Source organism: Hipposideros armiger, unplaced genomic scaffold, assembly GCF_001890085.2.
Source record: "Hipposideros armiger isolate ML-2016 unplaced genomic scaffold, ASM189008v1 scaffold_382, whole genome shotgun sequence".
NCBI lineage: Eukaryota > Metazoa > Chordata > Mammalia > Chiroptera > Hipposideridae > Hipposideros > Hipposideros armiger.
Genome location: NW_017731732.1, coordinates 1,100,817 through 1,115,439, shown reverse-complemented (window position 1 = coordinate 1,115,439; position 14,623 = coordinate 1,100,817). Strand labels below are relative to the sequence as shown.

At 50.4% G+C, this 14,623-nt stretch overlaps 1 protein-coding gene across 12 annotated transcripts in view; it reads right to left on the bottom strand.

Annotated features, from left to right (window-relative positions):
* Window positions 1–2,967: 2,967 nt before the first annotated feature.
* The window catches only part of FBLN7 (fibulin 7), a 33,198-nt gene continuing 21,542 nt past the window's right edge, over window positions 2,968–14,623 (bottom strand). For 10 of the 12 annotated variants that reach the window (XM_019662903.1, XM_019662908.1, XM_019662901.1 and 7 more), the window contains 5 exons: window positions 12,010–12,135; window positions 10,189–10,323; window positions 9,124–9,261; window positions 7,599–7,737; window positions 5,227–6,324 (listed from right to left, as the gene is read on the bottom strand). In XM_019662903.1, coding sequence (XP_019518448.1) covers window positions 5,952–6,324; window positions 7,599–7,737; window positions 9,124–9,261; window positions 10,189–10,323; window positions 12,010–12,135 — 911 coding nt within the window. In that variant the 3' untranslated portion in view covers window positions 5,227–5,951. Of the gene's footprint in view, window positions 4,791–5,200; window positions 6,325–7,598; window positions 7,738–9,123; window positions 9,262–10,188; window positions 10,324–12,009; window positions 12,136–14,623 lie in introns of those variants that run through there. The other 2 variants (XM_019662909.1, XM_019662911.1) reach the window with 2 other exon arrangements.

Sequence of the window (14,623 nt, the reverse complement as noted above, 5' to 3'; positions counted from 1 at the left end):
GCGCACTTTTTTACCCAAATCTGTGAGGGAAAAATAAGATTGCACATTATACATGGGTAGTGCTAATTCTGTATCTATATAAATGTTTTTAATTCTTTTATTTATGCTTATGAGTTAAAAGTGTAAGTCTAGAAATCAATAACGATATCTGTATGCAAAATAATACCCTGTAATACAATAATCAGTTTTGTTGAACTTACGAAAGAACTTGCAATGATGAAGAGTTTTTGGCCTTCTATGATATGTAAATATTGTAAATTTGTTACTGGTACATAAAATTTCTTGCACTTTGTATCTGTTCTTGTGTTTTGTAATTATTTGTTACATAAAATTTCTTGTACCATAATATGTTAAAAATAAATGCTAAGATTCCTTTATAATACAAAAAACAAGTACCTAAATATAAACAAATAAAATTTTGAATTAAAAAATTAAAATGAAAGATTTTTTCCCTGAAAGTTTGGGCCAAAAATGTGGGTGCACATTATACACAGCAAAATACGGTATATAGAATGGCATATTACTCAGCTGTAAAAAAAGAATGAAATCTTGCCATCTGCGACAACATGGAAAGACAAATATCATATGATTTCACTTATAAGTGGAATCTAAAGAAAAAAAATCAACAAACAAAACAGAAACAAACTCATAGATACAGAGAACATTTTGATGGGTGCCAGGTAGGAGAGGGGTTTAGGGAGGGTGAAAAAGGGGAAGGGATTAAGAAGTACAAATTGGTTGTTACACAGTAATCATGGGGATGTAGGGTATTTCATAAGGAATATAGTCAATAATATTGTAATAACTATGTATGGTGTCAGGTGGGTACTACATTTATCAGGGTGATAGATGGGAGTGGGTGGGGGCAGGGTGAAAAAAGTGAAGGGATTAAGAAATACAAAATAAAAGTTACAAAATAGTCATGGTGATATAAAGCATAAGGAATATAGTCAATAATATGGTAATATCTATGCATAGTGCCAGGTGGGTACTAGTCAGGGAGATCACTTCTTAAATTATATAAATGTCTAAACATTGTGATGTATACCTGATGTAATGTACAGCATAGAGAATATAGTCAATAATATTGTGATAATGTGGCACAGTGTCAGATGGTTGCTGGACTTATGGTGATCTCTTCTTTAGGTATATAAATGTTGAATAACTATGGTGTACTCCTGAAACTAATATAATGTATGTTAGCTATATTTTAATAAAAATCTTTGAAAAAAACCAAACCAGACAATTAGGCTGTCCCCGCAGGTCCCCTGGGCTCCTGGTCCCTCTCCCTGAGCCAGCACCACAGCTCGCTCTGTGGGGTACCTTTCCTTTGTACACGAGAGCCTTGGCCTTGGTTGACACCACCACTGCATTTGCACACTTGACATTCTGAGTCACAATTCCAAATTCTGGGAGCCAGGACCAAGCTGTCACCACATATGATAGCGTGTGTGTCACGTGGGCTACAGGGCTGGTGGAGCTACACACACTCACCATGTATGGCCACCCTCTTTTGTGCTTCTATTCTCGCAGACGCATCCCTCCTTGAAAGCACATACTTTTCTTTTTATGTGTGTATTATCTTCTCACTTGCTGAAATGTAAGCTCCATGAGGTCAGGGTCCCTGTCAGGCTGGTCACCATCGTGTCCTAAGTAACAAAACAGTGCCTGGAACACATGAACATTCAGGAACTTTTATGCAGCTTATAAACACAGTCTCATACATACAAGGTCAAAGTCACAAAAGTCTGCCTTTCCACCTGTGAACTGTGAGCTTGGTGGAATGTGACACTTTCAGTCTGACTTCATGTCTCTCCACGGCATGTGCTCAGATCCCCATAAATGCATCACTTACTGTGACTCTGTGGTGATATTTTGTTTTCAGCTTATTTTCCTTTTTGTTTGCTAGTGTTGGGGGTGTTACTTGAAAATAAGATGATTTTTTAAAGTTATCCAAAAACCTAGGTCCCTTCCCATTGCTCAGGAGCCAGCAATCCAGCTGGCTTGCCTCATCTCTTCCTGGTAGCTACTGATGGCCATGCCCACGCCAGCCCTCCAGTCAGCCTCTCTGCCCTTCCCTAGAGGGGCTGGGATGCCCCAGGCCTTCTTTGATTCAGGAACAAGACTCTTACACAGTGTTGGGGAGAGAAAGTAGTAGGATCCTTACGGAGGAAAAACTGACCCCAGAGATACAAAGGCAAAAACACGAAAACACAAATGCACATTGCTGCACTATTTTTAATAGCAAAGGACTGGTGACAACCCAGTGTCAATCATGTGTGACTGGTCGGATAGACAATGGTATATCCTCATAACGGCATTTTAAAGGAGAACGTCCCGTGTGGCTCTATGGAGCGATGTCCAGTATATTGTTAAGGAAAAAAAATAAAGCAAGGTCAGGAACGTGTAAAATAGTATGCTATCATTTATCATTGGCTTATGTATATTTTTAAATGGAAGGGTAAAATAAAAAACGTTGACTATCTATGGCAGAAGAAGGCAGTAGGTGGAGGGGTATAGAATACAGGCCTCTCTGAATCCAGCCCACTTTGTGGACTTGACTCGGGAACCATGTAAATCATTTACCTAATTGTAAAAAAAATTACAATGAAAAAAGCTGTCTCTGAAAATGTAAGCAAAACCATGTGGATAAGCATAAGCTTGCTTTGCATTTGGGGCATGACCACAGGAGAGGAACTTCCCAGGTGGTTTTTAAAACAGAAATTTGACCATGTCCCCAATGGCATAAACCCTAAGGACAAAAAGAATGGCAAAAGAAAAACTTTAACTGTGTTGATGATAGTCTTGTGATGATGTTGGCATTGTTATTCTGGGGATTCTGAGAAGGAGGTTTTCAGATGAGAGAACAGCACTGTAAGACCAATGAGGTCTCATTGAACCCTGCAGTCCTGAGCTGAACTGGAAGGACTAATACAAACTCATGTAGTGTTTTTTCTTTAAACAAACAAACAAACAACAACAACAACAAAAACCCAGAAGCTAATAGTATATATTTCCAAGCTCTGTCCACTAAAACCAAGAAACAATGAGCAAATCACGACCGACGGGTACCCCTAGCACCAAGGTTTTGAAGTCCGATTACAGGAACCAAGGATCCCCAGGATAAATGGGTGACCACATCCTGGGGCAAAAAACATACGAGATGAGTTTGAAACATTTCGTAGTAAAGACAACTACGAAGCTGCCCAAGGCCCTGGGGACCATGTCAAAAGGACTCAGCCACCTTGAAGCAGTTCCCAAGTGCCAAAGACAGGTAGGTCCATCTGGGCAGCCGTGAGACCTAACTGGGATGGTCTGGAACATACATATCAAGTGTGTCCAAACCGAGAGTTCATCGTGTACTCAGTGACCCAAACGACTCCCACTGGAGACTGCAACGGGGAACAGCCAAGGGTTTCCCCTGCCTTTCCTATACAGACAAGATCTCAGGCAAACAAAACAATTGATGAGAGGAGGTTTCTCTTTATGGAGAACACCAGCTAATAAGCACAGAAGAAACACCTGCACTGGAATGTTACTTGCAACCCCTGAAAGGGTCATGGCTGTATCCACCATAGTCATCAGAGGCTGCTCAGAAAAGAGGCGAGAGCCCACGGCTCCCACTGGGAAGACCTAGTACCTACATGTAGGAGGTCTTGCAGAAATAAACCTAACTGGACTCCAATCGAATTTCCAGATATAACTGTTAGCATGAGAAACAGAGAGGACGGAAGAAGTGGTAAAAGACATGACAGATGCGCATTCAGGAAAGCCCAGATGCTGAGAAATTTTGCAGGGCCAATGACCCAGAAGCCTGTCTCCTAACAAGCCGCCAGGCTCTCCCATCTAGGGCTGAAGTGTGAGAAGCAGTGTTACAGGTCAAAGGAGGCTTGAGAGGCATATGGACAAATCACAGAGCCTGGGCCTAATTCAGACCAACAGGCAGAAAGTCACGAGCCACTCAGAAATGTGAACAATGACTGAATGCTTGAAGGGATTAGGAACTGTTGCTATTTTTATAGGTGCCTTTGGTATTGAGGTTAGGTTTTAAAAGACCTTATGATTTAAAGATACAGGCTGAAATATTTACAGATGAAATGATGTGATATCCAGGACCTTCAAGGTCGTCCAGGGTGAGGTGACAGGAGAGATGGAGCAAGACTGGCCATGATCGAACATGGGCTCCTGATACCAGTCTCCCTGCTTCTGTATGAGTTTGCCACATGCATGATAAAATGCTTTAAAAGCCCCTGCCAAATCCTGTGACACCGTGTCTCCTAGAGAAGGGTGCACATTAATACCTGGGACTACCAGCTACTCTGACCTGGCACACATTGGAGCTGGTTGCTTCCACAGGAACGATCCACAGGAGGGGCCCAAGCAGCCCGGCATTCCTGTGTAGTGCTGTGATGGCAGGTCTGGGTGAACAAGCCACTGCTTTAGATGGGGCCTATGCAGCATACACATCATCGTCACACTCCAGGTGAGGTGGAGCACCTGTTCTGCACACCTCCTCATACCTGTCCTCCTCACCTGCTTGAGGTGAGAGGATTGTTCCTGGGGGCCACCTCTGTCCCCAGCAGGAAGGAGGAACAAGCAACCTGTTGTGATATCTTAATTTCAGGAACATGGTCAGGCCCCTGCACTCTCCCATTGGGTGTTCTTCACAAGGGACTGGGTGGTCCAAAACAGCACCATTTGGAAACACAGTTTTAATAAAGTCCTGTATCAACCCAGTAAAGCAGATTTGCAGGTCCTGGTCCTATTGTTGGAGACATGGCAGCTGAGCCCTTGGGAGGAGGAGAAAAGCATTAAAGGCAACTCTTGACTGTATCTCACTCTTCGTCTGACAAAATAAAAAGAGGACAGTGTCCCCGAAACATCCTGATGTGGGCCTGCCCACTTACCTGGCAACACACCTCCTCTGCCCCCTTCGTACCAAGGCAAACATGGAGAGTATGTGAATGACACATCTGCAATGAAGCCTTTCTTAAACTGACAGGTATCTGGATACTGAGATACAGCTCAGCTGGCTTCTGAGTTTTAATCTGAACCGTTTCTGCCAGCCCAGCCCATGCCACACCAGCCCAGCCTGTCCCTGGGGGGCATCGCCCCCACTCTTCCATCAGAAGTAGAAACCCCGGAATTAGTGACAGTCCAAGCGTCTTCATAAACTCCCTGCAGCCAGGTGTTGCCTTACCAATGTCCCAGGGGCCAGGCCAGATTCTCACGGGGGGAGCAATCCCAGTTGCCTGTGTTTTCTTTCTTAGTCACATATCCCAGAAGGTCCAGTCTGGACAGGAAGAGGCCCAGGTGTCCCCTCCTAGAATGAATGGGGCCAGTTCAGGTTCAGGGACAGGCCAGGTGGGCAGCGAGGAGCAATAAACCTTATTTCTCCAGTTAGAATCCCAGGTTGTGTTTTTTGAGCTGTGATTTCTCAAAAGGAATTAATTCAGGCGGAATCTATGCTTTAATGTTGGTCTCTTGGTCTAGAAGAATCTGCGTGGGGGTCCCAGGTCCTGAATGGCTCTCTGGTGAGAAGGCTGGCAGCATGTCACAGAGAGGATGCAGACAGGAACAGCACGCTGGGTTGTGGCTGAGGACCCACCCCCATGCCATTCGCATGACCCTCAGCATGACCATGACAATCACGAGGACTGACAATGACCTCAGACACACACTCACAGCACCATTTACACCTCATTTTCTAAAGCTGCCCGTTCCCCTGTAAAGATTTCAGAAAGTTAGTGGGTAATCTAAGGGAAGGTCCCTAAAGCAGGAAACCAAAGTGATAGCAGCGTTTGGGTTTGGTGGCTGCCCTTCTGTGCGCTGCCGGAGATGCTCGTGCAGGGGGCCAGGAGGCGACATGGCCGTTACAGTCAGTGCCCACAGCTGAGCCTTCTGGGAACAGACCTAAGCCCAGATCTGCATACCCAGTGCCCCCTGCACCCTTAGAAGTCATACGGGGACACAAAGATGGTGACCTTGGACAAGTGGTTGGCCTGGAAGGAGCGGTCCAGGTATTCCGACATATCAACGTCCACCTCCAGCGTCTGAGGCCCCTCCAGGGTCTGGACCAGGATCAACTCCCCCGTCTGGCGGTCTGCACGCTGCATCACAAAGTGGCCGCGGCCGTTCCCACCCACGATGCCAAACCTCAGGCTGTTGGGTCCCGGTCGGCCGGGTGCTGAGGCTGTGGCCACACGGAAGAGTGCGATGGGTGTGGTCAGGTTGGAGGGCAGAGACAGGTAGTGGAAGGAGATGGTCTTGGGCAGGAGGCGACAGGGTCTGCTGTCCATTGGGCAGGGATTCCGCTCACACTGGCTGGAGCAGAGAGGCGAGATGTAGGCAGTCAGCCTTGCAGAGACGTGGTGGGGTCGCCCTTACCTGGCTTGTGCCCTGCCTGCCCTCTTGCAGAGGCCACTGAAGTGACCTTGAGTGACCTTTCCCAGCCAGGGGTCCCTTGCTACAGGTGCCAGGAATTACAGGCAAGTGAGTGCAGCTGGCATTTGGGTGGCCAGAGAAGAGGTGCTACCCTAACCCATCTGTGCATGTGTGCCTGTGTGTGCTGCACACATGTGAACAGCATGTATGTGTGCCTGTGTGTGCATGTATGTGTGCGCATGTGTGTGTGTATGCTATTACTATAGCTTTTACAGAAAAATAAAGCCAGGGGAGATTAAATAGCAATTGTGATGTTGGTATTCAGACCAGGTGCCCCTCTATACGTGCTGAGACCTCCCTCAGTGACTGGGATCCCAGAAGGTAGCTGGCAACCTCCTGGAATATAGTGCTCCACACGTGCTGAACTTCACCAACACCTAGGGTTATTCATTCCTGAAGCAGGAAACCCTGTCCGCCTTCACCATCTGGGGCCAGGGTCAGGAGCAAGGGCTTCTGATCTTTCCCACATCAGCACAGATGTGCTTAAGTCTATCTGGTGAGTCACATCATCACGGTAATTAATGCAGGCCAGTCAGGGATGTCCCCAAGGCTATGACATGCAGGTCCCTCTGTCTCTTTCTCACTGTCCTGAGGTCTTCACTCTCACTAATAGCTGCCACTCTTTAGCCACTGCCTTTCTCACTGCTTCTAACCTGCTGTAGCCCCAAGCATTTCAGGTACCTAAGCTTGTGAAGTCTAAAGACAATGCTAGTGCTGCTGTGATCTGTTTTCCAGAAGGTCCTAGTTGTAGTTATTCTCCCTGAAAGGCCTGCCCCTCTCCCCACTTCTGAAAAGAGAAAGCTCAATTAAGGGCTGAGGTTCCTAGAGGCTAAACCTTCCAGTGGCAGCAGAAAAGCCTGGTGTCAGCATGTTAGCAAGGAGTGTCATGTGCTGTGTGGGCACCAGGAGGCGATCTTCTCCCAAATGGGTGGGATATACACTTGCCCTGTGGCACTCTCTCCCCGAACTGCCACAAGGGAGTGGCCACAGTCATATCCTGCTCCCTGTCAGCAGGCAGCCTTGGAAATGATGCCCGACTGCACAGAGCTCCTATCTCCACTAAAGGGAGCTCAGAGGAGCCGGACCCCAGCCCCCCAGCTCTCGTCTTCCCTCAGACACAATGGATCTTCTCCCAGAACCCTGGGGGTACTCACAAGGGGGACGTCTTCACGTAGCTGACGTTGCTGCTGGCCTCGGGGCATGCGGGGCTGACGCACTGGAAGCTTCCACCGGTGTTGACGCACGTGGTCCCCCGGGGACACAGGTGCTGTGGGCTCACACACTCGTCCACATCTGAAATACAGGCACCCATGGGGGAGAAGGGCCCCGACGTCCCCTCCATCACTGACAGTGTCCCTGGAAAGTGATGCTTCTCACATGACAAGCATACCAAATCCCCACTCTCATTCTCAGGGCAGGAAGCCGGGCTCCTTACCCTCTGGAAGCCAGGTCCGCGGAAGTGCCACTGCACCCCCCTGGGGATACCCCTCCCGCTACAGCTTGGGGGCCGGGAGCACCAAGGACTGCTCTGCCACAGTGCATCCCTCAGACCTGCCTCCTCCTCAGCCGAGGGGCCCTGCAGTCTCCCCTCCAAGGCTGTTATCGCTCCCTTTATGATCAAATCATCGAAAGCTTCTTTTGCAGCCTCACCACTGTCCTCTGTATGAGTTCTCTGCTCTCTTCATGTGAGTTCCCTGGCTGCAGGCTATATTTCTTCCCAACCCCACACCCTCCTGCGTGGCCTTCATGAACTCTTGTGGGGCAGATGGACAGATGGATGGATGGATGGATGGATGGATGGACGGATGGATGGGGAGATAGATGGATGGATGGGAAAACAGATGGATGGATGGGGAGATGGATGGATGGACATACCAATGATGGCTACCTGGGTGCTTTCTCCTACTCCAGTCCCGATTTGCCCACTACTGTGAGTCCTACAGTGGAACTCCAGTAGGATGTCCTTGGGGAGCTGCCTCCTTTCACATTCCCACAGCCTGTGGAGGAGCCCTCTGCCCTCTCTTCTCCTCCTTCTCTCCCAGCAGTTCAGAGCCATTTTCTGGGGCTTAGCTGGATTCTTTTCTGTGTCCTGTCTCCATGGGTGAGCACAGCCGAGGGACACAAGGTCTGTCCCTTCTCTAGTATGAAGCAGGCTGTGTTAGCAGACCCAGTTTCCCCCCAGAGACCCTCTGCAGCATCAAGGCTCCAGGGTTGAGATTGGGGGTGATCACACTACGGCCTCAGTGCCTGTAAGGTGCTTCTCTTTCATACGTAGATGCAGGCCTGCACTATGCCAGGAGCCTCATGTCTCCTCCAGACTGCAGGACATGGGGACTGTTAGGCTGCTCTGCCTTTGGGTCCAGGCCTGGCTAAAGGCATTGCTGATTTGGAGGACATGACCTGGGCTTTGAAAACAGTGACTCACATAAGGTTGGGAGAGACTGCTAGGATGGTTAAGCAACTTGCTTTCCTATTTATGTCAGTGACAATGTGGCCTGATTTGAGAGGTCCTTTTGTTGGTGGTTTTTTAAAATATTGAACATATTTGAGACTTTGGCTTCCCTAAGACCCACTGCACCCCCATTTTAGGTCCTGGCGCGTCACAAGAGCAGCAAGTGAGTAGGTGTGGAGAGCTGCCCTCCAGCCCGGAGCACCTGCCCCTGCAGCAGGCTCACTCACCCTCACAGCTCTTCCCATCCTGCAGGGTCCGGTACCCGCTGGGGCAAGCACAGCGGTAGGAACCGGGCGTGTTCACACAGGCGTGCATGCAGAGCCGGGGGCGTGCCTCCTGCCCGTAGAGCTCACACTCATTCACATCTGGGGACAGAAGTGCCCGGCATGACTCTGGGAGCCATGCAGTGAACCCCGTCCCCAGCAGAGCATAGGGAGAAGGGCAGGCCTGCCCCACTTTCTCCTGAGCCAAGGCACCAGAGGGCACAAGGGACAAGTGAGGGAGCTGCTGAGGCAGCCTGGGTGGCTCTCTGCCTAAGGCTGAAGACTAAGGGGAGATCCCGCAGAGGCTGGCCAAGCAGGCCCTGGGGGCAGCCCAGACCCCTGGTCTGGCGCATGGCCCCATCTCTGGGAAGAAGGTCTCGTTTCTGCTGCTGTAAAAGGTGGTTGTTGGCACCATCTGACAAATTCTTGGGTTTGAACCACCAGTCTGTTGCTTTCAGAAGGAGTTTGGTGACCAGGAGGGTTAGCAGAAGTGGCCCTGTCTTCCCCTAAGCTAAGCCAGGAGGGGACAGGGTTGAGCCCCAGGTGCCTGCCCAGCTCTGCCTGTCTACCACCAGAGCCTCTCCATCCTCACCCCCAACTTGGTGATTCCAGCCAGGATGGAGGGACAAGGGGTTCAAGAATCTTCCAGACCAGTGTGCAGGGCTTGGGTGGAGGCCCACCAGCTTCTGACTCCAGCAAGCCTGGGCCCCCCTGTCTGCCTTCTTATGAGCCCACTCATGTCTACATGTTGGCTGGGTCTTAGCCACTAGGTCAGCACAGAGGCTGTGCTCCCTGAGCCCGCATCCCCCGTTGTGCCCCGGGTGCTGCTGGCTGGGTGCTCAGGCAGGTGGGAAGGCGGCTGTTGGAACCCCATTTCCTGCTGTGTATCTCCCCCATACCGTCCGCTCCCCTGGTGGGTGAAAGCCCCTTCCCTCTGTGTTCCCTCATGCTGTCCCCTTCCCGTTGTGGGAGCCCTTCTCCCCGCCTCCATCCCACCCTGTACCCCCTCCCCGCGGGCTGTCCACCTACCCTGGCAGACACTGTCGCCAGCCACACCGCTGAGCTGGAAGCCGGCCTCGCAGCTGCACTGCCGTGTCCTTTCCACCTGCGCGCAGCGGGGCGCGCGGCTAAAGGCAGGGTCGCCCACCACTCGCTCGGGGGCGGCTGCGGGGACAAGACGTGTCAGGGCTGTCCCCCACTCCCTCCCGCCACCCGGATATCGCGAGGGGCCCTCAGAACTCACTCTGCAGGCAGGGAAGGAGGGACAGTGACAGCAAAACCCCGCGGAGGGCGTGCGGACCCAGCGCACCGAGCATCGCACGGCACGAAGTCGCTGGCACGCACTGCACCTAGGGCTGCAGGGACGTGAAACCTGTGTCCTCCCTCAGAAAGGCTTCATGCACACTTAGTGCTAACAGCGTCACTGCAGTTCAAAACACCACTTGGGGGCGGTGTGTGTGTGTGTGTGTGTGTGTGTGTGTGTGTGTGTGTGTGTGTGTGTGTGTGTGTCTTTGTTGTATTCTTTGTGCTTTTCTAAAGTGTCTCAGCTTTTTGTTTGTTTTTTAACCAAGAACAGAAATCACTTTTCTAAACAGAAAGAATCAGTTTTTGAAAGCTTTCAAAGGGTGTAGAGCTCTCATAGGGCTGGGGGAGATTGTAGAGGAACGGGGATTTATCCCAAGCTGGAAAGACGCAGGCAGAGCTGGGAAGGCTCCAGGCTGACGGAGCGGGTGCACAGGACGTGTGTCTGCTGGGCCACCCATGGACGCTGTGCAGACAGGAGCCGGCTTTGGATGCATCTGCTACCCCCTCCTCGCCTTCCACAGGGATACTTCATACATCAAACCTGACCTAGAGGTCCTGACAGCAGCAGCCGTCAGTGTCCAGGAGCAGCACATTTGGGTGGAAAGGTGGCCCATTTCTTCTCCCACCCTGTTTGTAAGTAGGAGAGGCAGTGGGGCTGCCAAAAAGGGCCTGCCCCTGGCCTCCACACAAAGAGCAGCCGGAGCTGGGAGGGCCTCTGGGCTCCCCGGAGAGCAGCCTCATCCTGAGGCAGCGCCCAGCAGGCCGACTCGGCTGAACGGAATCAACACACAGAAAGCAGCAAATGTCTGGGGGCAACACTTAAAAGTGACCTTGGGCTGGGTCCAGTGCAAGGACATCAGCACTGGCAAAGCTCCTACTCTCCAGACCCTATGCCTACCACCCGTTCCTCCTGCCCATGCTGATGCCACGCAGAGATCACACAGGATACTCCAGGCTTTTCTGGCAGTAATGGGATGTCTTTAGGATATGACCTTTTTGTAGAAGAAATTTTGGTTGTCTCATAGTGTGGGGAACCCGCCCCCCCAGCCACTCCATACATTCTCCACTGGATTTTCTGGCCATCTGCACCTTCTAGACCTTCTGGCTGCAGCTACGTTGGACTCTACGTTGGGACTCACCACCTGTCAGATGGCTGGTCACCCAGCATTAAAGATACTTGGCCTCTATCAATAAGTGTAGTTGTGTGGGGTGTGGCCACAGCATTTGCAGGAGATGCCCTGCTGGCCTGCTGTAGAAATGACCATGTGAAGGTGGCAGCCAGGAAACGTCCCCAGCCCAACCCCCAGTCCTGGGATTTTTCAGTTTGTAAGTCAGTCCTTCCACATGAACTTTCTTCCATGAGAAGGGTCAAAACTTTGGTTATTACAAAAGAGCTCAACTCCCTCCCCAGTAACCGTCTCAGGGAACCAGAGGGATCAATGGATGTTACACAGAAAGGAAGAGCCCACTCTCTGGTGGTCCGTGACCAGGGTTCCCCCCGCTCAGCAGCGGGATGTCCTTGCCCAACCCCACACAGCTACATACCAGTCTGGGCCTGCTGCTGACAGCGGCTCCCAGTCCTTCCTGGGGGACAAATGCATTTGTACTGGTTGACTCCTTCTACACATGTCCCACCATTCTGACAGAGCTGACTGGAGCACTCGCTGATGTCTAGGAAAATAAATACTTTTCAGACACAAGTGTGTGAGTTCTGATTCCAACACAAAGAGGGGTGCAGTTTGTTCATCACAGTCTGACTCCATCTCTCCCCCCACCTGACCTTTCCACTGCCCCCACTGCAAGGGCTGGGCAGACCACCCTCCACTTGGCAGACCAGTTGCCCCAGCCCACCTAGAGCTCTGCCAGCCAGAGCAGCCCATCACCTATCTTGTGTGCCAGCACCCAGGCAGAACTGCCCCCCCCCAACTCCACCCCTCTCTGCCAGCACCCAGGTGGAACCCCTTTGAAGGGCTCTGTTCAGGGTTTTAGTAAGAGGGAGGGAGGGTGGCCATGGGAATGTGCAGAGATGGGGAAATGCCCTTCCATTCCCGTCCAGAAGCCCTCCTGTGCTGCCAAGTTCTCTGCGACCAGGGAGTCCTAACCATGGACCTGTCCTTGAGGTTGGAAAAGGGACCGTCCCTTCCATGAAAACAACAGTCCTATGGAATGGCTATAGGGAGATGCATATTTACAAGTTCAGCAGGTTTTTCTGTGTGGTACTTTTTCTTTGCTTATCTACACTTTTCTGTCTTCTTCCATTTCCCCACAGCAAACATTTATAAGTTTCCTAATTAGGAAAAGATGATACTGAACCCCCCACCCATCTGCATGGATTCCGCAAACCCGGCTCCAGTGGCAGAGCTCAGGCCTGGGAGCAGGTCTGCGGGTTCACCCAGCTGACCATAGCATCCTGGGAACAAGTCAGGACCATGTCCTTTCCTGCTGTGTCCACTGACAGGAAGGAAAGGTCCCTGCTCCTTATGAGAACAGCAGCCTCGCGTGGGCGGGTTGGCAGGGACCCCTTCCCTTCAGCCTCCTCGTGACTGTGGTGTCATGTTAGACTGTGTTCTGTGTTCATCATGGGAGGACCCAGACCACGCAGATGGTGCCGCCCTGGGAGGAGCCTGTCAACTTGCCAGTAACCTCAGCCTGGCTGCACCACCCATTCACTCTGTTTTCAGCCAACTGGCTTCCAGGAATGTGTCTGGAACCAGGGCACACAGAGCCACAAGGCTTGGAGTTCCCGTTTGTGCCCGCAGTTCAGCCCCATGATTCCTCAGGGGCCGACCACAGGTCTGTGAGGTGGGCACAGAGCCCGGGTGCGGACACTGGTATCTTTTAGTCTGGCCCCCCTGGGCCCCCAGCTGAAGTCAATGGACCTGGCCGCACCTGGATGGGGGCTGGGGGTGGCTGTGGGTTGTGCCCCAGGCCTCTTGGTGCTGTCTCCTGCCTAGATCTTGTGGCCCAGAGTTTTCGTTTCTTTATAGGCTCCACACAGACGCTTTCTTCCTTATCTTGATGGGCTGTTGGAGGCATGCAGTGGCCTGATGCTCGCACCCCTCTGTGTCCTGATGGAAGTATACTTTTCATCATATCATGTCTGTTCTGAGCAGTGGCACTTAGTTAATTAAGTGCATGGGGACTTCAGAGCTGTAAAAAGGGCCCTGGAGAGGCCGTGGGGGGGCTGGCAAGCTGGAAGCATGGTGGCCTTACTGTCCCAAGCCAAGATCAGCATTTCACATGCATGTTCTTATTCCTTGTCCTTTTATTTCCAATTTTTTCTTGAGTCCCGTTATCGCATTTCAAACTTCCATTTCTCCAATCACCTAATTTCTGAGGTTTTTAAGTTTCATTTATGCCATCCTTCCATAGCTTTAACCTTTTTCTTGCAACTGGCTTGGAAATATTTACAGCTTCCATGTGTTAGATGGGCAGGTCTTGCTGGTGTTTCTTCATCTTCTATAGACTTTATTTTTTATTATTATTATTATTTACAATAGTGCATCCAGGGTTTTCTATTACTTATACCCAGGAAACATGGCTGTCCTGTACAGATTTTCTAATGCCAGGTCCCCAGTCTCCCAGTTCCATTGTTTTCAGTGTGGCTCAGCTCAGCTCCCTTCCAATCCTCCTATTTCTCTGCCATTTCCACCAATTTTCCTTTTTGGGCTCAATATGGATTCTCCTCCTGTAGTGTCTCCAGTATTGGGGCTTATCCTGGAATGTTCTGAGAGTTCCTAATGGCCAGATTGCTTCAGACACAGAAGCTTCCTATTGAACAGATGAGCCCACACCTGAGAAGACTGCCTCCGGGAGGCCGGTGTTGACACAGAGTCTAACAAAATGATTAGGCTTTAAAGAAAAAGAAATCCCTTGGGCATCATCCAGACAAATGACCAAAATACTCCTAGTGGAAGCAAGAGCACCTATTAAAACAGAAGACATGGGAGAACACATTTAAGACACTCAAGGAAAGAAATGTGAGACAGGAATTTTACGAGGTGTGATGAAAAAATATGGTGAATGTTTAAATAAAAAAAAATTATTACAGTAAAAGATACATTGCCATTAATACCCCTAAAAGTACTCCCTCTCACTTCAAACACACTTATCCCATCGTTCTTGCCATTTTCTGAAGCAGTTCTGGAAGTCCTCTTTT